At 47.9% G+C, this 24,573-nt stretch overlaps 1 protein-coding gene across 2 annotated transcripts in view; it reads right to left on the bottom strand.

The window, feature by feature from the left end:
• Window positions 1-5,081: 5,081 nt before the first annotated feature.
• Window positions 5,082-24,573, bottom strand: part of GDPD5 (glycerophosphodiester phosphodiesterase domain containing 5) — a 174,794-nt gene continuing 155,302 nt past the window's right edge. The window contains exons 14-17 of one of the 2 annotated variants that reach the window (XM_077926903.1): window positions 16,310-16,392; window positions 14,554-14,568; window positions 7,262-7,374; window positions 5,082-5,662 (exon numbers count right to left, since the gene is read on the bottom strand). In XM_077926903.1, the coding sequence (XP_077783029.1) occupies window positions 5,547-5,662; window positions 7,262-7,374; window positions 14,554-14,568; window positions 16,310-16,392 (327 nt within the window). In that variant the 3' untranslated portion in view covers window positions 5,082-5,546. The remainder of the gene's footprint in view (window positions 5,663-7,261; window positions 7,375-14,553; window positions 14,569-16,309; window positions 16,393-24,573) is intronic. The other variant, XM_077926904.1, reaches the window with a different exon arrangement.

The raw sequence follows: 24,573 nt of genomic DNA, 5'->3' as shown, positions 1-24,573 counted from the left end.
TTTCAGGGTGGAATAGCCCAGCTTAAGCCCATGGCCTAGTGGCTCTGGCAACACCAGTGTCTGCAGACCCTGGTCCACCTCCCTGAGCCACTTAGGGAAAGCTAAGCGGGATTCCCAAGACCCTGCAGACGATGCTCAGCTTTATAGCCATTCTAGAACAGCTGGCACTAATACGGGAAAGGGGCTCAGCTCGGTGGTAGAAAATCAGTTTTGCATGTAGAGAATCATAGGGCCATGGAGATGGGAGGGACCGCGAGGGTCATCTAGTCCAACCCTCTGCAATGCAGGAATCTTTTGCCCAATGTGGGACTCGAACCCGCGACCCTGAGGTTCAGAGTCTCATGCTCTTCTGAATGAGCTATCCCAGCTAGGTAGAAGGCGCCAGGTTCAATGCTGGCATCTCCAGGTAAGGCTCCTTTTTGGCTAGCTCTTCCAAATTGACTTTGGAGCTATCTCCTGAATTTTTTAAGCAAAGCAATGTTGCAAAATAACTAAATATGGATGTATATAAAGGTAAAGGGACCCCTGACCATTAGGTCCAGTCGTGGCCGAATCTGGGGTTGCAGTGCTCATCTCGCTTTATTGGCCGAGGGAGCTGGCTAGCATGACTAAGCCGCTTCTGGCGAACCAGAGCAGCGCACAGAAACGCCATTTACCTTCCCGTCAGAGAGGTACCTTTTTATCTACTTGCACTTTGACGTGCTTTCAAACTGCTAGGTGGGCAGGAGCTGGGACTGAGCAATGGGAGCTCACCTCGTCGCGGGGATTCGAACCGCCGACCTTCTGATCGGTAAGTCCTAGGCTCTGTGGTTTAACCCACAGCGCCACCAACATCCCTATGGATGTATATACATGCATTTAATTCACACACACAGAGAGAAAGAGAATGCTGTAGTTTGTTAAGGGTTCTAGGATTTCTTTAAATGCATGGTGTGTGCAGCCCATGTGAATAAGTCCTCCATTGTGTTAGCTTTCTGGAAGAAGAAAAATGCATAGAAAGAAGACGAATAAACTTTGGGCTTAAAAAAAAGAAAATAATTCCTGGCAGATGGCCACCCAACCACTGCTTGAAATCCTCCATGGAGAAAGAGTCCACCACCTTCCGAGGGAGACCGTTCCCATCAAACAGATTTCACCGTCCGAAAGTTACTCCTAACGTTCAGTCGGTATCTCCTTTCTTGCAATTCGAATTCATTGGTTTGAGAATACAACAATGAACTTTATGTGCGGCTTCCTTGCGCTTGATCCGGAAGCTACCATTAGTGCAGAATGCTGCGGCATAATTGCTGCTTGAGCCAAGTTCAAGGTGTTAGTATATAAAGCCCTGAACAGCTTGGAACCAGTTTACTTGTAGGGTCACCTTACCTGTATGTGGACATTCAATCTGCAGGACTCACACCATTAAAGGTGCCAAATAATATTTCACCCTTGTAAGAAATCAATCTTTTAGTGTGGCAGAACTCGCACTTGGAACTCCCTGCCGGTTGACATCAGTACCTTCACTGTACAGAGGTACCTTGGTTCTCAAACGCCTTGGTACTCAAACAGCTTGGAACCCAAACACTGCAAACCCGGAAGGAAGTGTTCCGGTTTGTGAACTTTTTTTGAAAGCCGAACATGCTCCGTTTTGAGTGTTACGCTTCCGTTTTGAGTGCCGCACTTCCGTTTTGAGTCTTATGCTGAGGTTTGTCTGTTTTTGCTATTTATTTTGCGTTTTTGTGGCTCTTTTTTGTTGTTTTTGTGACTGCGTGGAACCCAGTTCAGCTACTGATTGACTGTGTGACTGCAGTACATTGTTTATTGTTTTCATTTTATGGATCAATGGTCTCGTTAAGATAGTAAAATTCATGTTAAATTGCTGTTTTAGGAGTTGTTTTTAAACGTCTGGATCAGATTAATCCATTTTGCATTATTTTCTATGGGAAAGCGTGCCTTGGTTTTGGAACGCTTTGGTTTTGGAACGGACTTCCGGAACGGATTAAGTTTGAGAACCAAGGTACCACTGCACTCCTTTTGACACCCCGCTGAAAACATTTTTGTTTAGGAAAGCCTAACAAGACATGTAAAATGTCGACAGGTGTTTTTAACCCGGTGTGCTGATTTTATTTATTTGGGGACTGTTTTAAAGAGCTGATTTTAACCGGTCATTTTGACCCTCTTTTTTGCTTCTGTAAACCAGTTTGATATTTTACAAGAATCAAGCAGTACATAAACCTTGGGGAATGAAAATACATCTCCTGGGGTTGTAAGTCCAACAAAACAATGTATCAGTCTTGCATTGCATCTTGACTCGGTCTCCCCTAGAGCAGCGGTTCTCAACCTGTGGGTCCCCAGATGTTGTTGGACTACAACTCCCATCATTCCTAGCAGCATGACCAGTGGTCATGGATGATGGGAGTTGTAGTCCAACGACATCTGGGGACCCACAGGTTGAGAATCACTGCCCTAGAGAGAGATCCAGGAAATGAGATTTGCTCCTATATGTGGGATATACTGCTTGCAGCCTTTATTCTTAGCTCAGCCTTCAGTGGGGCCACCCGCTGATCACCCCACAACTGCTTTTTGCCATGCACCAGTCTCCCTCTCAGAGCCGTCTTTCCCATTGGTCTTGGTGGTTCGTTGCGCCAGGGCGCCGGCCTCTCAGGGGCGCCCTAGCGAGTGGGGGAGCTGCGCGGCTTGGCACCAGAGGAATCATAGAATCATAGAGTTGGAAGAGACCACAAGGGCCATGGAGTCCAACCCCCTGCCAAGCAGGAAACACCATCAGAGCACTCCTGTCAAGCCTCTGCTTAAAGACCTCCAAAGAAGGAGACTCCACCACACTCCTTGGCAGCAAATTCCACTGTCGAACAGCTCTTACTGTCAGGAAGTTCTTCCTAATGTTTAGGTGGAATCTTCTTTCTTGTAGTTTGGATCCATTGCTCCGTGTCCGCTTCTCTGGACCAGCAGAAAACAACCTTTCTCCCTCCTCTATATGACATCCTTTTCTATATTTGAACATGGCTATCATATCACCCCTTAACCTCCTCTTCTCCAGGCTAAACATGCCCAGCTCCCTTAGCCGTTCCTCATAAGGCATCATTTCCAGGCCTTTGACCATTTTGGTTGCCCTCCTCTGGACACGTTCCAGTTTGTCAGTGTCCTTCTTGAACTGTGGTGCCCAGAACTGGACACAGTACTCCAGGTGAGGTCTGACCAGAGCAGAATACAGTGGCACTATTACTTCCCTTCATCTAGATGCTATACTCCTATTGATGCAGCCCAGAATTGCATGGGCTTTTTTAGCTGCCGCGTCACACTGTTGGGCTCATGTCAAGTTTGTGGTCAACCAAGACTCCTAGATCCTTTTCACATGTAAAAGGAGTCTCAGTCTGCACTGGATCCTTTGCCTCAGGCATCATCTGAACCAAGTCTGGGGCCTGATCCTGAAGAGTCCCAGTCTGCACAGGTTCCCCTGCAACAAGCACCAGCTGGGCCGAGTCAGGGGCCTGAGCCTGCCCTGGCTCCAGATGCGGGGATTACCTCGTCGCCTCCAGCTGGGCCATCACTTACAGCTGCTCCACTACCGGTTGGGTCAGGGGAGGCTGAGGCGGCCCCTGGGTCTAGTAACCCACCGACGTCTCCCGAGCTGCAGAGACTAAGGTATGAGAGAAGGAGAGACCTGGGTACTCGCAGGAGGAGTGCTTGCTGTTGGGCGAAACAGGGAGGTGAGTCGCCGGGGGATCATGACCGGCCATTACCCTGACAGAGATAAAAGGCTGTCGGACCCCGCCCCAGGTTGCAGGAGCAACATTGCTGTATGCCAGACCCTGCCTGAGATCCTGTACCTGTCCTTGCCTGGTTTCCTGCCTTGACCCTGTCGGACTGACTCCTAGCGGAACCTATGGATTCTGGACCAGACCTGGACTGTGGTTCTTGGGTTACCCCCGGGGCCCAGCACAGCTAGAGACGGCCTTGATCCTGGTCGTTGTCCTCTTCTGCATCCTGGCGAAAGGCGGCACACAGCCTTCCCGGACGCCCGGACGCCGGAGAGCATGTCCGCCAGCACGTTTTCCTGCTTGATCACCGCCACCACGCTGGGGATTGGGTCAGTGCGGGAGATAGAGGACATTTTCCACCACCCCTTCGCTTGTTTTGGAGTTGCATGGCGGGCGCCAGAGGGATCTTTGCTCCCCGGCGCCGGATATGCGTAAGACAGCCCTGCTCCCTCTTGCTGCCATTGAAAAAGCAGGAAGATCAAAGTCGTTCCATGTTCAGGCTTGTAAAATACTTCCAGTTAACGTCTCCCTTCTTCATGCTTGGAGCTTTTCTCGCTCTGCACAGCAACCTACCTCAAGATCAGGATCGGGAAACCTCAAAACGCATTGAAATCGGCCCTCCAGGGCTCTCTGTGTGGCCCCCGGCACCCTTCACAAGCCCTGCTTCTCACCCCAAGCACCCTTGCCCGTCTTCAATGCGTCCTTGGAATGAACCGTATTTTTCGCTCTATAGGATGCACCCGACCATAGGACGCACCTAGTTTTAGAGGGGGAGAACAAGGGGGGGAAATTCTCTCCCTCTCTGCTCAGCGCCCCTTCAGCGAAGCGGCAGGAGAAGCGGAGCCCCTTCCATTTCTCCTCCCGCTTCGCTGAAGGGGCGCTGCGCAGAGAGGGAAAACTGCGCAGCGCCTTTCCAGCGAAGTGAAGCCAGGAGAGCAAGAGGGATCAGTGCGCACTGATCCCTCTCGCTCTCCAGGCTTCAGCAAAAGCAACACGAAGCCTCCGGAGCGCGGCGGGAGCGCTCCTGCTGCGCTTCGGAGGCTTCACGTTGCTATCGCTGAAGCCAAGGAGCCTGCATTCGCTCCATAAGACGCACACGCATTTCCCCTTAATTTTTGGAGGGGAAAAAGTGCGTCTTATAGAGCGAAAAATACGGTATTTCCTCCCCACTTTTGCTTCTGGCTCCGCCACCAGTCACACGGCTCTTGGATCGTTGTCCAGATGGGCAATGCAGCCCTCAGATTTCAGGCTGGACACCTTCCCAGGGCCCGGAAGATTTCAATCCCATAAAAATACGGATAATAACCACGCTTCGCCAAGGCGTCACAACATACATCTTTAAATAAGTTCAGCTAACAATCGCTGCACCCAGGAGAGGAGAGAAAGACAGTGGGGTTCCTTCCGTCACATGACCCTGCACGACGTTGGACTACAACTCCCATCAGCTGTAGCCATGCATGGTCCTGGATGATGGGACTTGTAGTCCGGCAACACCTCTGAAGGCTATCTTCTAGTGGGTCCCATCGCCAGATCGCTCCTCGCAAACATGCCGAATCCTGCCCCACCCGCCCCCAATCCCATGATAGGCAAGAAAAGGGGTCACAAAAAGGGGGGATATTTACAACAACGACAAAAAAATCAAAGAAACCCAGTCCAGCTTCAGTTTCCAGAGAGGCACCAGGCCACCCGCACGAAGTCCGTTGCATTAAGAGTCCCAGGCAGTCCACGCAAGGACCAAGGAAGCACCGGAAGGTTCCGGAGCCCCCCAACCGCTCCTCCGCTGCCCCCTCAGTTGATACGAAGCTTCACTTCTCGGTGGTCCAGGGGGGTGACGACTTCGTTGGTGTAGCCGTTCTCCGAGCACAGAGAAAGCTCGTCCGTCGTCTCGATGCCGCTGTTGATCTCTGAGGAGGAAAGAGAAAGAACGGGGTGTTAGAAGGCGGAGGGGGAAGGATCTTAACAGATGCTGCGGTTAACAAGAGGCAGTGCGGTGTAGTGGTTAGAGTGTCAGACTAGGACCTGGGAGACCAGGGTTCAAATCCTCCCTAATGAAGCCAATCATCCACATGAAGGGTTGTTACAGTTCCACAGATACCTTTTACAGAGTCTAAGACAAGGATTTCCGGAATATTAGCCTTGTACAGTGGTGCCTCGCAAGACGAAAAGAATCTGTTCCGCGAGTCTCTTCGTCTTGCGGTTTTTTCGTCTTGCGAAGCAAGCCCATTAGTGGCTTAGCGGATTAGCGGGCTTAGCAGATCAGCTGATAAGCGGTTTAGCGGATCAGCTGATAAGCGGCTTAGCGGATCAGCTGTTAAGCGGCTTAGCGGATCAGCTGATAAGCGGCTTAGCGATCAGCCGTTAAGCGGCTTAGCGGCTTAGCGGATCAGCTGATAAGCGGCTTAGTGGCTTGGGGAAAAGGGGGGGGGGAGGAAAAAACCCTGCAGGAACTCGCAAGACATTTTCGTCTTGCGAAGCAAGCCCATAGGAAATTCGTTTTGCGAAGCACCTCCAAAACGGAAAACCCTTTCGTCTAGCGGGTTTTCCGTCTTGCAAGGCATTTGTCTTGCGGGGCACCACTGTATCACTATCCTAGGCTTCATCAGTAGAACAGGCTCCTATGTAATATTATAGGATAGTGATCTTATAGCAACCACTACTATGCTATAAGATCCACTATCCTATAATATTACATATTGTCTTAGACTCTGTGAAAGGATTCTGTGGAACTGTAACAACCCTTTGTGTGGATTATTAGACTCTTTGAAGAGACAGGTGGAATAGACACTAATAATAATAATAATAATAATAATAATAATAATAATAATAATAAATTTTATTTATACCACCCCCTCCCCAGCCAAGACCAGGCTCAGGGCGGTTAACACCAAATATAAAAACAATTGATTGAAATACAGCTTAAAAAAACAAGATTAAAATACATAAAAAAATTAAAATGCAACCTCATTTCATTGAAAACTCAATCAAAAACTTTTTGGGGGATAAAAACGTCAAGTCTTCACCAAGGCTAACTATCCAGACTGGTCCTACATGGGCCAGAAAAAAGCCAGGGAAGTCCCCAAATAGGAGTTCCATCACAGAAGGAGAAAGGAAAAAGGAAAGAGGGGGAGGGAATCAAATTGATGTATAAATACTTCTACATGTATGGACCTTATGCATGAACTGACTAGAGAATGAACTGATCCACTGGGTCTTCTGCATTTTTCATTGAACTTTCTGAGACTTCCGCTGAAATCTGCCATTTGATACAATGAATAGTATACCTTATTTATTCAAAAGTACATTACTATTTAAAGCAGCGACTCTGGAAAACCTTGGGCTGGGTCTGTAATGTTTAAAAAAGACTTAACCTTAGCCGCATGACAATGAATTTGTGGCGAGACTCGAATTGAAGACCCGAAGAAGAGCAAGACACCCACAGGAAGTTACTTCTCCGCCGCAGATCAAGTTATAGCTGTGTGGAATCCAGCCTCGAATTGCCTCACCTGAGAAGATGAGTTTCTCCTTCATGATGTTGACGTCCCGGCTGGACCTTCGGACAGCAGCGCTGAGCATGATCTGTTCAGGGTTGTAGCTGCGGATGCTGCCCATTCGCCACCTGAAACGGACAAGGAGAATGTCGGGAACCGAACTTTTCATGCGCCCGACCAGGTTTCCAGGCAAGGAGCTCACAATCCATGGGCTCTCAAACTCATGGGGAAGCAACTCTGCGCTATTCTCCTAGCACAGCGACAGAGAACTCATTTTCCTTCTGTTTTGAAACTCTGCAAGCTGGCCTGACCGTCTCAGGGGCGGCTCACAGAATAAAACACAGAATAAAAACAAGTAAATAATTATAAGAACGAAACAGAAAGACAATAGCCTCCCCACCTTCTCACAGACACGTTTATAAGGCTACAGAATATGAATCAGCCCAAGGCCTAGTTGAAGAGAAATGTTTTCGCCAGGCGCCTAAAAAAAAAATACCGTATTTTTTGCTCCATATGACACCCCTGACCATAAGATGCCCCTAGTTTTTAAAACAAGAAAAAAAATATTCTGAACGAAACAGTGGATGTATGATTTTTGTGCTTCATGCTGTGGCCACAGACATGATATGTGATTTGACGGTGAGTTTGGAGTAGCCCGATGCAAAAATCCTGAGGATCCATGTGGATCCGTGCTTTGTAACCACATTTTTTGCGCCATTGAAGCCCCATGAAACAGTGGCTGCGTGACTTTTTTGGCTGTAGCCATGGACATGCTATGTGATCTGATGGCGAATTTGGGGTGACCCAATGCAAAAATCCTTAGGATCCATGGACTTTTACCTCCCCCCTCCCAGGCAGCCTCCTTTATCTCTAGCGTCCCTTATCTCGCTCCCGATCGCTTGCTGATCAGCGGTTTTGTTTCAATACCCCCTTCCCTCTTTCAAAAAAAAAAAAAAAAAGCATGATCTGCTTTTTGCCCCTGGGCAATTCGGCTCCAGGGGCCACGCATTCGCTCCATAAGACACACAGACATTTCCCCTTACTTTTCAGGAGGAAAAAAGTGTGTGTCTTATGGAGCGAAAAATACGGTATGTAATGAAGGCACCGGGCGAACTTCCCTGGGGAGAGCATTCCACAAGCAGGGAGCTGATAAATAAGAATGCAATAAAAATAAGATAATAACGTGATGAAATCCAAAACAGCAACCATTAATGGCACATTTATTGAAAAACCAATTAAAGCTATTTAGTTTAATTGATCCAGCAAAACTGATGAACTTCCCCGCCCTTAAAGAGCGCAGGATTGCCATGCATCAAGGACTGCCTCTCTGCATAGGAACTGACCCAGACCCTGAAATCATCCTTTGGGGTCCTTCTTCGTGTGCCCCCAACACGAGGGGTCCAGAGGATGGCAATTTGAGAACGGGCCTTTTCTGCAGAGCCAAGCACAGATTCAGTGGCTGGGCTCCTCTCAAATTGGAGCGGGGGGGAATTAGTGGGAAGGGGCCGCAATTCTGAATTTATTGTTATTCACGTTTTATACTGTATTTTATGCTGTTTTTTGTTGCATCAATTAAGTGTTTTAAATTTGTTGTTAGCCACCCTGAGCCTGGTTTTTTGAACCGGGAAGGGAGGGGTATAAATAAAAAATGATTATGATTTATGAACATGCTTTCAATGGAAATATGAGAAAGGACTGGAGGTTAGCAAAAGTATAGCAAAAGGAGGCAGCTGCTCAGTGGCCAACACCCCCCCCCCCTCTCCAGCAAAGCAAAAAAAAGGTGTGATGAGCAGGATTCGACCTCAGGTCTACTGGGAGGGGTGATGCTAAGCAAAACAGGCACAGGCAACTTAATCCGACCAAGGGGAACAGGAGTCGGAGCGAGTTTGAATTTTCCAGTTAATCATTTCTGGCTCTTTTGAGTCTGACACAAAGCGCGAGAGCCCTGGGCTTCTCAAATTACCACTTAAAGCAGCGACTTTGCAAAAACCTTGGGCCGGATCTGCAATGTTTAAAAAACCCCGATCCGTTTATTTATTTATTTTAAATCAATCCATCTAAAAAAGGTGACCCTGATTGATTGATTGATTGATTGATCGATCGATCAATGAGATTGTTAGTGTGTGTGCGTGCGCACACACACACACATATTAAATCAAATTAATAAAATTAATAAAATAAAATCATATATAAAGGGGGAGCCTCACTTAAGCTTGTGTTTGTCATCTGCACTTTTTAAAAGTGCCTCCAATACACACACACACACACACACACACACACACACACACACCCCCCACACAAAAGATCAAATACATACGTAAGGTCAAATACGAACACCAAAACCACAAACAAAGCAGCCACACCCCACCCCAATTTCGTCTTCGTTGCACCTCCTAGTGGTCATTTAAATCACTCACCTAAGACCAGCAATGGATGCGATTTCAACAGGCCTGTGTGCTAACATCAGGTCTGCGGCCAAATCAATACAAAAATAGAGGAGTCGGCATTTTGCTCCAGGTGTACCCAGCTTCTATCCCCACCCCAAGGGGACCCTGAAACCAAAAGGCCCTCTTGCTGGGACAATGGGCCGCAGTGCTTCTGGAATGAGAAGCAATTTTGCATTTACAACTCCCCTTCCAATAATAATAATAATAATAATAATATTTGTACCCCGCCCATCTGGCTGGGTCTTCCTACATCAGGGGCAGGTAACCAGTGGCTCTCTAGACGTCAAACTACAATTCCCATCAGCCCATGGTCAGGAATGATGGGAGTTGTGGTTCAGTAGTACAGTGGTACCTTGGTTCTCAAACGCTGAAAACCCAGAAGTAAGTTTTCCGGTTTTCGGACATTTTTCGGAAGCCAAACTTCCAAGGCGGTTGTCGGCTATTGTTTCCAGGGTGCCTGTACCAATCAGAAGCTGCGCCTTGGTTTTCGAACATTTCAGAAGTCAAACGGACTTCCGGAACGGATTAAGTCTGGCGCTTTAGTTTTTGCTGTTTATATTGCGTTTTTGTTTTTGAGGCTTTTTCGGTTCATTTGCTTTTGTGACTGTGTGGAACCCAGTTCATCTACTGATTGATTGATTGATTGATTGATTGACTGCGCAAATGGATAAAAGCCCCCTATCCAAACAACGACTATCATCAGTGCAGGTAAGAAAAAATAATAATTTTTATTTTGATCATCTACAATACTGTCTTATTTATTTTATAGTACAGTACATTGATTAGCGCTTTCATTTTACAGATCACTGGTCTCGTGAGAGACTAAAATTCATGTTCAATTGCTGTTTTATGGGTTGTTTTTAAAAGTCTGGAACGGATTAACCCGTTTTGCATTACTTTCTATGGGAAAGCGTGCCTTGGTTTTGGAACGCTTTGGTTTTGGAACGGATTAAGTTTGAGAACCAAGGTACCACTATTTGTGGAGACCCGCAGGTTACAGATACCCTGCTCCCGACATTTTATTGCATTTTGTTTTCTTTTTTAAATTTGTAGAGAGTCCTATACCCGCAGGTCTCCAAGAGGTTCACAACATAACATCACAAAATAAAAACACAGAATAAGTTTGGCCTGGCGCGGTCACGCCCAGGGAGGTACAAAAGCCTCGCAAGTCCCCAAATTTAGCAGAAACCCAGTATGATGACCAGCACCCGGGGTTAGGTCCAACAGATATGCCCTCTCCCCTCCCCTCCGCCACAAACCATCGCCGTGGTGCGCAGGCTTCCTTGTGCAAAGACGCCAATTGCGCACACACACACCCGCGTCAAATGCAGCCCTCGAAAAGCCAAAGGGAGTTGCTCTTCGTAAAAGGGGAGGAAAGAGAGAGGGTCAGGAAAGGAGGAGGAGGAGGAGGAGGAGACGCTGAGCTGATAAAAGCACGGACGTGTGCGGAAGCAGCCGGGATGAATGACGGAGGAAGATGACACCAGCCAAAGCGCTTCTTCTTACTTCCTGCGATCGCTGCTGTTCCCGCAAAGTCAAAGGGATAAATAACTACAGTGGTACCTCAGGTTAAGTACTTAATTTGTTCCGGAGGTCCGTTCCTAATCTGAAACTGTTCTTAACCTAAAGCACCACTTTAGCTAATGGGGCCTTCTGCTTCTGCCGCACCGTGGGACCACAATTTCTGTTCTCATCCTGAAGCAAAGTTATTAACCTGAAGCACTACTTCCATACATCCGCTGTATTAGTATCGCACTATTATGCCTTGGTCAGACTAGACCCGGAATACAGTGGTAACTTAATTCGTTCCGGAGGTCTGTTCCTAATCTGAAACTGTTCTTAACCTGAAGCACCACTTTAGCTAATGGGGCCTCCTGCTGCTTCCGCGCCGCCGGAGCACAATTTCTGTTCTCATCCTGAAGCAAAGTTCTTAACCTGAAGCACTATTTCTGGGTTAGCGGAGTCTGTAACCTGAAGCGTATGTAACCCGAGGTACCACTGTACCTGACATTCAGAAGACATCTGAAGGCAGCCGTGTTCAGGGAAGTTTAACGTGTGACATTTTAGCGTATTTTTTGTCTTTGTGGGAAGCCGCCCAGAGTGGCTGGGGAAACCAAGCCAGATGGGCGGGGTACAAATAATAAATTATTATTATATTATTATAAAGTTTCCCAGGCCAAAGAAGAAGAGACCTGTACCCTCTTCTCCCAGCGGTTGACCAGATGTCTGGGGAAACCGGGGAGCAGGATTCGAGAACAATTCTCCCCACCCACGAGATTGCTTTATGGGACGCAGGTGGCGCTGGGGTCTCAACCACTGAGCCTCTTGGGCTTGTCAATCGGAAGGTCGGCGGTTCGAATCCCCGCGACGGGGTGAGCTCCCATTGCTCTGTCCCAGCTCCTGCCAACCTAGCAGTTGGAAACCACACTGGTGCAAGTAGATAAATAGGTACCGCCGCGGCGGGAAGGTAAACGGCGTTTCCGTGCGCTCTGGTTTCCGTCATACCGTTATGCCGGAAGCGGTTTAGTCCTGCTGGCCGCAAGACCCAGAAAGCTGTCTGCGGACAAACGCCGGCTCCCTCGGCCTGAAAGCAAGATGTGCGCCGCAACCCCACAGTCACCTTTGACTGGACTTAACAGTCCAGGGGTCCTTTACCATTACACCACGGCAGAATTGGCACAACCGCAGGCACCACAAACCACCAGTTCTGCATTGGTGAGAACGCATTGGTTTAGTGAACTTTGGAACTCCCTGCCTTCTCCGCACTCTATTCGTCGCCTGCTACAAACATTTTTGTTCGGACGTGCCCACCCAGATTCTTAGGAAGCCAAGGTGATTTTAATCTGATTCAGTATTTTAACTTTAACAGTAGGGCTGTGCCTTTTTCTCGATTTTACGGCTTTATATTCTTGCAACCACTTTGAGGTTTGCTTTTTTTAAAATGACCTACGGTTTCCAGCAGCTGAGATTCAGGCGCATTCCTGCCTCTGACCGCAGAGACAGAGCACTGTCTCCCATCACAGCCACCGATAATAATAACATATAATAATAATAATTTATTATTTATACCCCGCCCATCTGGCTGGGCTTCCCCAGCCACTCTGGGCGGCTTCCAAAAAAAATTTAAAATACTGTAATAGCCCTCTCCTCTGTGAATTCGGCTAATCCTTTTTAAAATCATGTGGGTTGATCGCTTCTTAAGCCTGCTGTGGAAGTGAGTCCCACAGTTTAAAATCTGGGCTGTAGGAAGAAGCGCTTTCTTTCCTGTGTTTCCAGAATGCTCAGCTTTGCCGGAGGGCCTCGAGTTTGAGAGAGGGAGGAAAGCTTTTCTCTGTTTTCTCCAAGCCAAGCATAATTGTACAAAGTACAAAAGCGCTGCACGCTCGCTGTGTGCCTTCGGCGCATAGAAAAGCTGTTCCTTGCAGAGAAAAAGTGGAAGAAGTGGGAAGGGGGAACCCCAGAAAGTTCAGAACCCATCTAGAGGTAATACATGCACAACGCACACACATATTTTCATGTGTGCCTCTTTCTGGAGGGATCCAGTGGAACCTGCAACCTTCCCCCTTGCTCCCCCAAGCAATATCCCACATGGCGGATCTACACATCGTTTCCAGGCTGTCTTCCAATACAGAATGCACAGTGGAGGAAAGCCAAGGCAGGGATTCGAATCCTGCTCAGGCCTACGATCGCTTTGGTTATTCCATGAAAACACTGATAATGCACAGAAATTATATATTTTTTTTTAAAAGAAAAGAAATTTTTGTTTTTTAAAAAAATGGGAAAGGCAGAGACAGACCAATGAGAATGGTTCTCCGTAACACAACCAAACGTTGCAGGAAGATAATGTGTGGAGGCGGAAGGCTTGGGTAAACAACGAAAACGAGGAATTGGGGCTTGGCTGCAAAAATGGGGTGGGGTGGGTGGGGGGCAGGTTTCAAATGCTCGCCAGAAGAGAAGAAAAACGACCGCAGGGGCCAATTGGAAAAATGAGAATGGGTTGAGGACGTAGAGGCAGCCTCCATTTCAGCAGAATGTGGCCGAGAAGAAAAACCTCAGCTGCTCACGGTGCAGTCACATGAAAAGGCCCTGGCTCTGGTTGAGGCTAATCCTTAGGGACCTCTAGGGTGTTGCTATTTATGGACCTGAAGGTCCTCTGTGGGGCAGACCAGGAAGCCCCACTCGGCCAGGAGGAAGCTCGCTGGGTGCTACCTTGGGCCAGTCGCTGCCTCTCAGCCCAACCTACCTCGCAGAGCCGTTGTTGGGATTAAATGAGGAGGCGGTTTAAATGAGGAACCACCTTGAGATCCTTGGAGGAAAAAAGGTGGAATATACGGCCTCCCTCGGAAATGGTGGTGAGCTCTCCTTCCTTGGAGGTTTTCAAAGCAGAGGTTGGATGGCCATCTGCCATGAAGATTCCTGCATTGCAGCGGGTTGGACTAGATGACCCCCATGGGTCCCTTCCAACTCTCTATTATTTTATACATGCATTAAATAAAGAAACAGGACACATTTCAGGGGTTGCCATTGTCAGGGACGCTTGGAGTTTTGCAAACCGAGGCTGCCGAGTGCACTCAGATCCCAGTCCCGCGGGCAGGAAAATCCCCACCTAGTACGTTTCGTGAGCCAGACGGTCGTTCTTTCTGGGGTTTTTGACTTTTAACTTCTAGAGGGTTTCTTCTGGAAACGACCCTGCTTTTTAACCCAATTTTGCAGCGGTGCTTTTTGGTTTGTTTGTTTTTTGAGGGAGGTGGGAAGGAAGGAAGGAAGGAAGGAAGGAAGGAAGGAAGGAAGGAAGGAAGGAAGGAAGGAAGGAAGGAAACAGACGAAAGGTGGGATGAGGAAGAAGGCATCAGAAATTACCTGATTATGTGATAGCTGTAAAGATGCCAAAATGCAGCAGCAGAGAGAGCGAGAGAGAAAGAGAGAGAAAGAGAGAGAGAGAAAGGAGGAACATGCAACAAGGTCAGAGCAGTAAGAAAAATAAACCAAGGAGGAATAGGGCACCTCCTTCGAGTCCATCATTCCTCCCCAGGGAGCAAAACTACCAATGCAGTGTCAGGGCAAAGGAGATTTAACTGCTGGTGTGGAAGACTCAGAATCCGTCCCATTGGGTCTCTGGGCCAATCCCCTCTCGTCCAACTAGCTGCAAAAAACTGGGAGAAGACGTTCTACCCCAACCCCAGGTGAGAGTGTGTCAGATACCTGCATCCCTTCAGATGTTGCTAGACTACAACTCCCATCATCCCTGGCCACCTTGGGGTCCAAAAAACACCCGTGGGGCTTCCGCACCCCTGACCTAGGGTACCCTGCGGGGATATTGCTTGCCCAAACTTTGCTCGAAAAGGGGTTGCGGGAGAGGATTCTAGTCAGCGAACTCCCCTCAGGTCCTCTCTTGGAATTCGCAGCTGGAAAACAATTCTCTCCTCTCCTACTAGACGGGAGGGTGGAAAAATGGCTGCCCTCTCTTCTTTCAAAGCATCTAAGAATTTTGCCTATGTTTCCTCCTTCCCCTCACTCTGTGGATCTTTAGGATGTTACTTCTACACTGGATTTGAAGGCTAAGGATCAGCAGCTAGAAACCCGCAGGGCCAAATCTGCCCCGCTGCTGTGGAAGTGGGAAAAGCGTAATTTGCTGCAACACAACCTGGCAGTGGGTTATTTTAAGGTGCCCGGATTGAGGTGCCGGCCTGCTGTTCTTTGGGGCCTTCCTGAAGTCAACCTCTGAGTAAACCAGCAGCTGAGCAGAGCCTTCATCTTGGCTTTTCTCTCCTCTGAGTTCTTTCTGACTAGATGCCCGGGACTCCAACACAGCATCTTTTACAGGCTTACTGTGACTTCCCAGGCCTCAAGAATTACGTAGGAAAACAACAGAGTGCCAGGCACCATGCTAACAAATCCTGTGTTATTCATGACCCCCTTGCTAAATCCTTGCTCAGCAGTGAACTCACTACAACTAATCTGGGGGACCCCTTGACCTCCGTCTAAATCTCACTCCAGAGCCCAGGACGGACCATCCTGAAAGATTTATTTAGAGAGGCACGTGGTTTCGCTCCTGCCGGATCACCTCAGCAATGATGGAGCAGACAGCATGTGAAATAATAACAATTTAAATCCCTGCATGTAGAAAACTGGTGTGTCAGGGAGTGGGCTAAGAAGCCTGACGTGCTAGCTTTCTACATGTGGGGGAGATTCAGAAACCAGGGCCTTTCCAAACAAAACATCTTAGAGGCGCTGCATGCCAACTCCCTCCCTCAACGTTTTCGGGTGGCGTCTTGGTTACAGATGTGGCGTGGTGCCTACTTCCTTTGTGCCCTACCACCCTGGAGATGTAATAATTGAGCAGGAGAAAAGGGCCTGGCAATTTCTCCCTGCTACAAGGTCTTTCCCCATTCAACCCTTGCACTCTCGATCTACTTACAGGACTAGGGTGGCACAGGGTGGCACCTCAAAGGAGCGCCAGCCACATTGCTCCTGCGTTGTAGGAAATGGGTCAACCTCTAAAGGGTTGCTGAAAAGATTCCACTGCCCTTAAAGGGGCCTTTTCAGACATGGGTTTGTTGTTGTTGTTTTGCGGGGGGCGAAAAATAACTCTGCAAAACCACTGCCAGCTACTTACTTCTGGAATATAAAAACTCCTACGATTACGACGAACGAAACGAGGTCGGCGGTTATCCAGATGAGATTGTATTCGTCCGGAGACTGGAAGAGGGGAAAAAGAGGAGACAAGGATGCAGTTGGCTTAACGCAATAATTAAAATAATATTTCTCAATGTGGGGATGCAGAGTTCTAGGTTCAGATATATTTGAGACATTTATTAGCAGGCAATGAAGTCAGTTCTCTCGGTGACGCAAGAAAACAGATAAGATAATGGCAGCATGGCAGCAATGTAAACACGTACAAAGGGGGTGCGATAACATAAATAGGGGCAAAAATAAAAACTGCATGAAACTCTCTCATCAGAGAGCTTCCTTCTTCCCCCTGGTGGCTTCCAAATGTTTCCACTACAATACTCATCTGGATTTGACTAACTGGACCCCGGAACCGTAAGGGAACTTTAACAACCTGGCAGTTAAAACGGAAAGCCATCTTCTGCGTCCAGGGCAGGCTTTTCATTTTAACTGTCCTTTCGAAGGACCAGGTGCGCAGCCTGGGAGTCATTCTGGACTCACAGCTGTCCATGGAGGCACAGGTCAATTCTGTGTCCAGGGCAGCTGTTTATCAGTTCCATCTGGTAGGCAGGATGAGACCCTCCCTGCCTGTGGACTGTCTTGCCAGAGTGGCACATGCTCTGGTTATCTCCCGCTTGGACTACTGCCATGCGCTCTATGTGGGGCTACCTTTGAAGGTGACCCGGAAACTACAACTAATCCAGAATGCGGCAGCTAGACTGGTGACTGGGAGTGGCTGCTGAGACCATATAACACAGGTACCAAAAGACCTACATTGGCTCCCAGTACGTTTCCGGGCACAATTCAAAGTGTTGGTGTTGACCTTGAAAGCCCTAAATGGTCTCGGACCAGTATACCTGAAGGAGCGTCTCCACCCACATCATTCTACCCGGACACTAAGGTCCAGCTCCGAGGGCCTTCTGGCAGTTCCATCCCTGCAAGAAGTGAGGCTACAGGGAACTAGGCAAAGGGCCTTCTCGGTAGTGGCACCCGCCCTGTGGAACACCCTCCCTTCAGATGTCAAGGAGATAAACAACTATCTGACTTTTAGAAGACATCTGAAGGCAGCCCTGTTTAGGGAAGTTTTTAATGTTTGATGTTTTATTCTGTTTTTAATCTGTTGGGAGCTGCCCAGAGTGGCTGGGGAAACCCAACCAGATGGGTGGAGTATATATAAATTATTATTATTATTATTATTATTATTATTATTATTATTATTATTATTATTCCTTCTCTTACAGTAACACCAGGAGCGAAGCAGCTTCAAAAACCGTGACCTTAATTCACAGTTCTAAAACGAAAGGATAGGAGGGCTTACGCCATGGAATCTAGACCCCAAGAGGTCTTCTGTTGCTCCAAATATCCTTCAAAATTCATTTTTAAAACAGGAAACTTTAATTTAATTGAGGGCTTATATGGGCTGCCTGACGCCATGAAGCCAAAGTAAATTGCGGCCCTCAAGTCCCCCCAAAATATTTCCATATCTATATCTATTGATCAATCAATATATATGATCATTCCCCTAGGCTTCCAGCTGCATTGCCAAAAGGTTTTCATGACCCCCTACCCAATATTTGGACGCGGGTGGCGCTGTGGGTAAAAGCCTCAGTGCCTAGGACTTGCCGATCTAAAGGTCGGCGGTTCGAATCCCTGCGGCGGGGTGCGCTCCTGTCGTTCGGTCCCAGCGCCTGCCAACCTAGCAGTTCGAAAGCACCCCTGGGTGCAAGCAGATAAATAGGGACCGCTTACTAGCGGGAAGGTAAACGGCGTTCCGTGTGCTGCGCTGGCTCACCAGATGCAGCTTTGTCACGCTGGCCACGTGACCCGGAAGTGTCTCCGGACAGCGCTGGCCCCCGGCCTCTTGGGTGAGATGGGCGCACAACCCTAGAGTCTGTCAAGACTGGCCCGTATGGGCAGGGGTACCTTTACCTTTTTACCCAATATTTGCTTTTTCAAAAAAGGGCCATGCTCAGTTTTACACTTCGACCACGTCTGTTTTGACACTCAGGCGCCAGAGTATTGGCCACAGGTCAAGTCAGCCCTTGGTCAGGAGAACCCCCCCGATCCAAAGCTTTAGTTTATTAATCTACCAAACTAAGCAATAAGACTGGAGCTCAAATAAATGCCTGCGCATGAATTAAGAGTAAGCGCTTTCGCGACCACTAGATGGTGCCCTGGGCCACTAAACTGGGAGTTGCAGCAGCAGAAGATGCAAGCACTGTCAATTTGCTTTTCCCCTTTAATCAACGAATAGATTTGACCCGAGTAGAGGTTTATCCCCTTTCTCTTTCAGTAATAAGAAGTATAATCGTGTGCATGTGTGTCGGAGCAAGAAGATAACCCCAGGTAAGCCCTGTATGGGTGGCGCTGTGGGTAAAAGCCTCAGCGCCTAGGGCTTGCCGATCGAAAGGTCGGCGGTTCGAATCCCTGTGGCGGGGTGCGCTCCCGCTGCTCGGTCCCAGCGCCTGCCAACCTAGCAGTTCAAAAGCACCCCCGGTTGCAAGTAGATAAATAGGGACCGCTTACTAGCGGGAAGGTAAACGGCGTTCCGTGTGCTGCGCTGGCTCGCCAGATGCAGCTTGTCACGCTAGCCACGTGACCCGGAAGTGTCTGCGGACAGCGCTGGCCCCTGGCCTCTTAAGTGAGATGGGCGCAGAACCCTAGAGTCTGTCAAGACTGGCCCGTACGGGCAGGGGTACCTTTACCTTTACCTTTTAAGCCCTGTATGAACCACAGCCTCCTCTATGATGCTTCGGGGCCCAATTCAAAGTGCTGATTTTTACCTATAAAGCCTTATTATGCAGGACCCCAGTACCTCAAAGACTCTTATGGGCTCTCCCCATAAGAACCAGCCCACACCCTGTGATCATGTTCTGAGGCCCTTCTCCCTGAGCCCCTCCATGGGAGGTCCAGGCAGGCGGCAAAACAAGAGCAGGACCTTTTCAACGTTGGCTCCTCAATTGTGGAATGCCCTTCCCCCAGGGAAGCTCACCTGATGTTCTGTAGTCTAGCTTAAGGCACCAGGCAAAACCTTTCCTTTTTACTGAAGCTTTTGGCTCTACGTTTGAAGCGTATACCGGTTTCGTTCTTGTTTTCAATGTGGATTTTGTGTGTGGGGTTTTTAAATTTGCATTTCTGTGTTGTGAACCACCCTGAGATCTATGGACGGAGGTCAGTATACGTATTTAATAAATAATAAAAACAATAGTAAGTATTTGTGGCATCTTTGGGCAAGGGAAGGAGCTGCAAAAGCATTGCTGTGGAGGCAGCACCTAGTAGCCACTAAGAGCCCTTTTCGGATTGTCTCGCCAGGGTGGTGCATGCTCTAGCTATCTCCCGCTTGGACTACTGCAATGCGCTCTGGGCTACCTTTGAAGGTGACCCGGAAACTGCAACTAATCCAGAATGTGGCAGCCAGGCTGGTGACTGGGAGCAGCCGCCGAGACCACATAACACCGGTCTTGAAAGACCTACATTGGCTCCCAGTACGTTTCTGGGCACAATTCAAAGTGTTGGTGTTGACCTTTAAAGCCCTAAACAGCCTCAGTCCAGTATACCTGAAGGAGCGTCTCCATCCCCATCATTCAGCCTGGACACTGAGGTCCAGCTCCGAGGGCCTTCTGGCGGTTCCCTTCCTACAAGAAGTGAGGTTACAGGGAACCAGGCAGAGGGCCTTCTCGGTGGTGGCGCCCACCCTGTGAAACACCCTCCCAACAGATGTCAAGGAAACAAACAACTACCCGACGTTTAGAAGACATCTGAAGGAAGCCCTGTTTAGGGAAGTTTTTTATGACTTATGTTTTAATGCATTTTTAATCTCTTGTTGGAGGAGGAGGAGGAGGAAGAAGAAGAAGAAGAAGAAGAAGAAGAAGAAGAAGAAGAAGAAGAAGAAGAAGAAGAAGAAGAAGAAGAAGAAGAAGAAGAGGAGTTGTTTGGATTTGATATCCTGCTTTATCACTACCTGAAGGAGTCTCAAAGCGGCTAACATTCTCCTAGAATCATAGAATCATAGAATCATAGAGTTGGAAGAGACCACAAGGGCCATCGAGTCCAACCCCCTGCCAAGCAGGAAACACCATCAGAGCACTCCTGACATATGGTTGTCAAGCCTCTGCTTAAAGACCTCCAAAGAAGGAGACTCCACCACACTCCTTGGCAGCAAATTCCACTGTCGAACAGCTCTTACTGTCAGGAAGTTCTTCCTAATGTTTAGGTGGAATCTTCTTTCTTGTAGTTTGGATCCATTGCTCCGTGTCCGCTTCTCTGGAGCAGCAGAAAACAGCCTTTCTCCCTCCTCTATGTGACATCCTTTTATATATTTGTACATGGCTATCATATCACCCCGTAACCTCCTCTTCTCCAGGCTAAACATGCCCAGCTCCCTTAGCCGTTCCTCATAAGGCATCGTTTCCAGGCCTTTGACCATTTTGGTTGCCCTCCTCTGGACACGTTCCAGTTTGTCAGTGTCCTTCTTGAACTGTGGTGCCCAGAACTGGACACAGTACTCCAGGTGAGGTCTGACCAGAGCAGAATACAGTGGCACTATTACTTCCCTTGATCTAGATGCTATACTCCTATTGATGAGGCCCAGAATTGCATTGGCTTTTTTAGCTGCCGCGTCACATTGTTGGCTCATGTCAAGTTTGTGGTCAACCAAGACTCCTAGATCCTTTTCACATGTACTGCTCTCAAGCCAGGTGTCCCCCATCTTGTATTTGTGCCTCTCATTTTTTTTGCCCAAGTGCAATACTTTACATTTCTCCCTGTTAAAATTCATCTTGTTTGTTTTGGCCCAGTTCTCTAATCTGTCAAGGTCGTTTTGAAGTGTGATCCTGTCCTCTGGGGTGTTAGCCACCCCTCCCAGTTTGGTGTCATCTGCAAATTTGATCAGGATGCCCTTGAGTCCATCATCCAAGTCGTTGATAAAGATGTTGAATAAGACCGGGCCCAAGACAGAACCCTGTGGCACCCCACTAGTCACTCTTCTCCAGGATGAAGAGGAACCATTGATGAGCACCCTTTGGGTTCGGTCAGTCAGCCAGTTACAAATCCACTGAGTGGTAGCATAGTCAAGACCGCATTTTACCAGCTTCTTTACAAGAATATCATGGGGCACCTTGTCAAATGCCTTGCTGAAATCAAGGTAGACTACATCCACTGCGTTCCCTTCATCTACCAGGCTTGTAATTCTGTCAAAAAACGAGATCAGGTTAGTCTGACATGACTTATTTTTCAGAAATCCATGCTGACTATTGGTGATCACAGCATTCCTTTCTAGGTGATCACAGACTGTTTGCTTAATGATCTGCTCCAGAATCTTCCCTGGTATTGATGTCAGACTGACTGGGCGGTAATTATTTGGGTCCTCTCTTTTCCCCTTTTTGAAAATAGGGACAACATTTGCCCTCCTCCAGTCTGCGGGGACTTCGCCTGTTCTCCAGGAATTCTCAAAGATGACTGCCAGTGGTTCTGAAATCACATCTGCCAGTTCTTTTAATACTCTTGGATGCAGTTCATCTGGCCCTGGAGACTTGAATACATCTAGACTAGCCAAGTATTCTTGTACTATCTCCTTAGTTATTCTGGGTTGTGTTTCCTCTGCTGAATCATTTGCTCCAAATTCTTCAGGTCGGGCATTGTTTTCTTTATCGGAGAAGACTGAGGCAAAGAAAGCATTGAGGAGTTCAGCCCTTTCTGTGTCCCCTGTTTGCATTTCACCATCTTCTCCTCTGAGTGACCCCACGGTTTCTTTGTTCTTCCTTTTGCTACGAACATACCCATAAAAGCCTTTTTTGTTGCTTTTAACCTCTCTAGCAAGCCTGAGTTCATTTTGTGCTTTAGCTTTTCTGACTTTGTGTCTACACGTGCTGGCTATTTGTTTGAATTCCTCTTTGGTGGTTTCCCCCCTTTTCCATTTTTTGTACACATCCTTTTTTAATCTTAACTCAGTTAAAAGTTCTTTAGATAGCCACCCTGGCTTCTTTAGGCACCTTCCATGTTTCCGTCTCATTGGTATTGCCTGAAGTTGTGCTTTTACTATCTCCCTCTTAACAAACTCCCAGCCATCTTGAACTCCCTTTCCTTTTAGTATTACTGTCCATGGGATCTCACCCAGCGCTTCCCTAAGCTTTATGAAGTCGGCTTTCTTAAAGTCGAGAAATTGAGTCCTAGTATGCTTGGCTGCTCCTTTCCGCTGTATAGTAAACTTCAGAAGAGCATGATCACTCGCGCCTAATGATCCTTCCACTTCTACCCCACTAACCAGGTCATCAACATTGGTTAGGACCAGATCTAAAATGGCTGTTCCTCTTGTTGCTTCTCCCACTTTCTGGACAATGAAGTTGTCTGCAAGGGCAGTGAGGAATCTGTTTGACCTTATGCTCTTGGCTGAGTTTGACATCCAACAAATATCAGGGTAATTGAAGTCCCCCATTACTACTATCTCCCTTCCTTTTGCATGCTTGGCCATCTGTTCCAGGAAGGCATCATCTATGTCCTCCGTTTGGCTTGGGGATCTATAGTAAACTCCCACAATGAGGTCACTGTTATTCTTCTCTCCCTTAATTTTCACCCAAATGCTCTCACTTTGGCTTTGAGGTTCTAAATCTTGGATCTCTTCACAGGTATACACATCCCTGACATATAACGCCACTCCTCCTCCTTTCTTGTCTGGTCTGTTTCTTTGAAATAGATTGTATCCCTCCATTATTACATTCCAATCGTGGGATTTATCCCACCAGGTTTCAGTGATTCCTATTATGTCATATTTAGTTTGCTGTACCAGGAGCTCAAGCTCATCTTGTTTATTTCCCATGCTTTGCGCATTAGTGTACAGACATTGAAGTCCATTAATCATTCCCCCGTGTCTCTTATTTAAGGATTTTTTCCTCCCACCACTAGGTCTGCATGCTCTTTGCTCCATTCGGTCTATGACATTTGGATGATCATCTTCATCAATTGATAGACTCCTACCTTCAGGAGCACTGTCTCCCTCCCCCACATTAGTCAGTTTAAAGCCCTCCTGATGAGGTTTCTGAGATTTTTTGCAAACACATTCCTCCCAACCGTTGTGAGGTGCAGCCCATCGCTTGCCAGAAGTCCATCTTCAAGAAACTGCAGTCCGTGATCTAAGAATCCAAACCGTTCCTGTTTACACCATTTGCGAAGCCAGTTGTTCACTTCCACTATTTTTCCCTCTCTCCCTGGGCCACGTCGTTCAACTGGGAGGACAGATGAGATGACAATTTGTGCATTTAATTGCTTCAATTTCCTGCCCAGAGCCTCGTAATCTCTTTTGATCTTCTGGAGGCTATTGCTTGCAGTGTCATTGGTTCCCACATGAACCAAGAGGAAGGGGTATTTGTCAGTGGGTTTTATGATTCCTTGCAGTCGTTCAGTTACATCTTGGATCTTAGCCCCGGGGAGACAGCACACTTCCCGAGACATCTTGTCAGGCCCACAGATCACTGCTTCTGTTCCCCTCAGTAGGGAATCCCCTATCACCACCACACGCCTCCTCTTAGGTCTGGTCGGGGTTCTTCTGTGAGCTGTCCGTTCCAAGGTCGCCTGGACATTCCCTGAGGACTGCCTTTGCTGCTCGTCTTCATATACCTGATCGACTGTAATGAGGGAGAGATCCTCAAATGGAGTCTGCTCTTCGTCTTCCATGGTAGGGGAAAGGACCTCAAAGCGATTGCGTATTTCTAAACAATCAGAGCGAACCCTGGGCCTCCTACTTCTTTGAGTCACGTTTCTCCATATATCTGGCTCCTGTGTTGGTGAACTAGCCACCTTCTCAGGGGAGTCCCCTGTCTCTTCCTTGGTGGAGACGGTGTGCTCTGTTGCTTCCAAGAAGAGTTCCAGCTCTCTAATTCTTTGGAGCGTAGCTACACGTTCCTCCAGTTGCTGGACTTTGTCTTTTAAGAGGGCAATCAACATGCAATTGCTGCAGGTAAAGCTGCCTGCAACCTTTGGCAAGATGGCAAACATTGCGCAGGAACCACAGGCGACTGCAGCTGTTCCCTCACCCTCCATCTTGAGAACGTGTCGTTGGGGGTGACTACAGTGGTCCTCTATCATTAAAAGTGTGGAGACAGGACAAATAAATCCCCCCCAAAAAACCTAGGTCTCCCCCAACAAATGTTTGAGACTAGCTCCCCTAAATCTAAAATATGGATCAAACTGCGCGCGCCGCTAGGCCGCTGCCCTAAA

The sequence above is a fragment of the Podarcis muralis genome, chromosome 4, assembly GCF_964188315.1.
Source record: "Podarcis muralis chromosome 4, rPodMur119.hap1.1, whole genome shotgun sequence".
Lineage (NCBI taxonomy): Eukaryota > Metazoa > Chordata > Lepidosauria > Squamata > Lacertidae > Podarcis > Podarcis muralis.
Note: the sequence above shows the minus strand (reverse complement) of the source record. Positions and strands in the feature narration are given on the sequence as shown.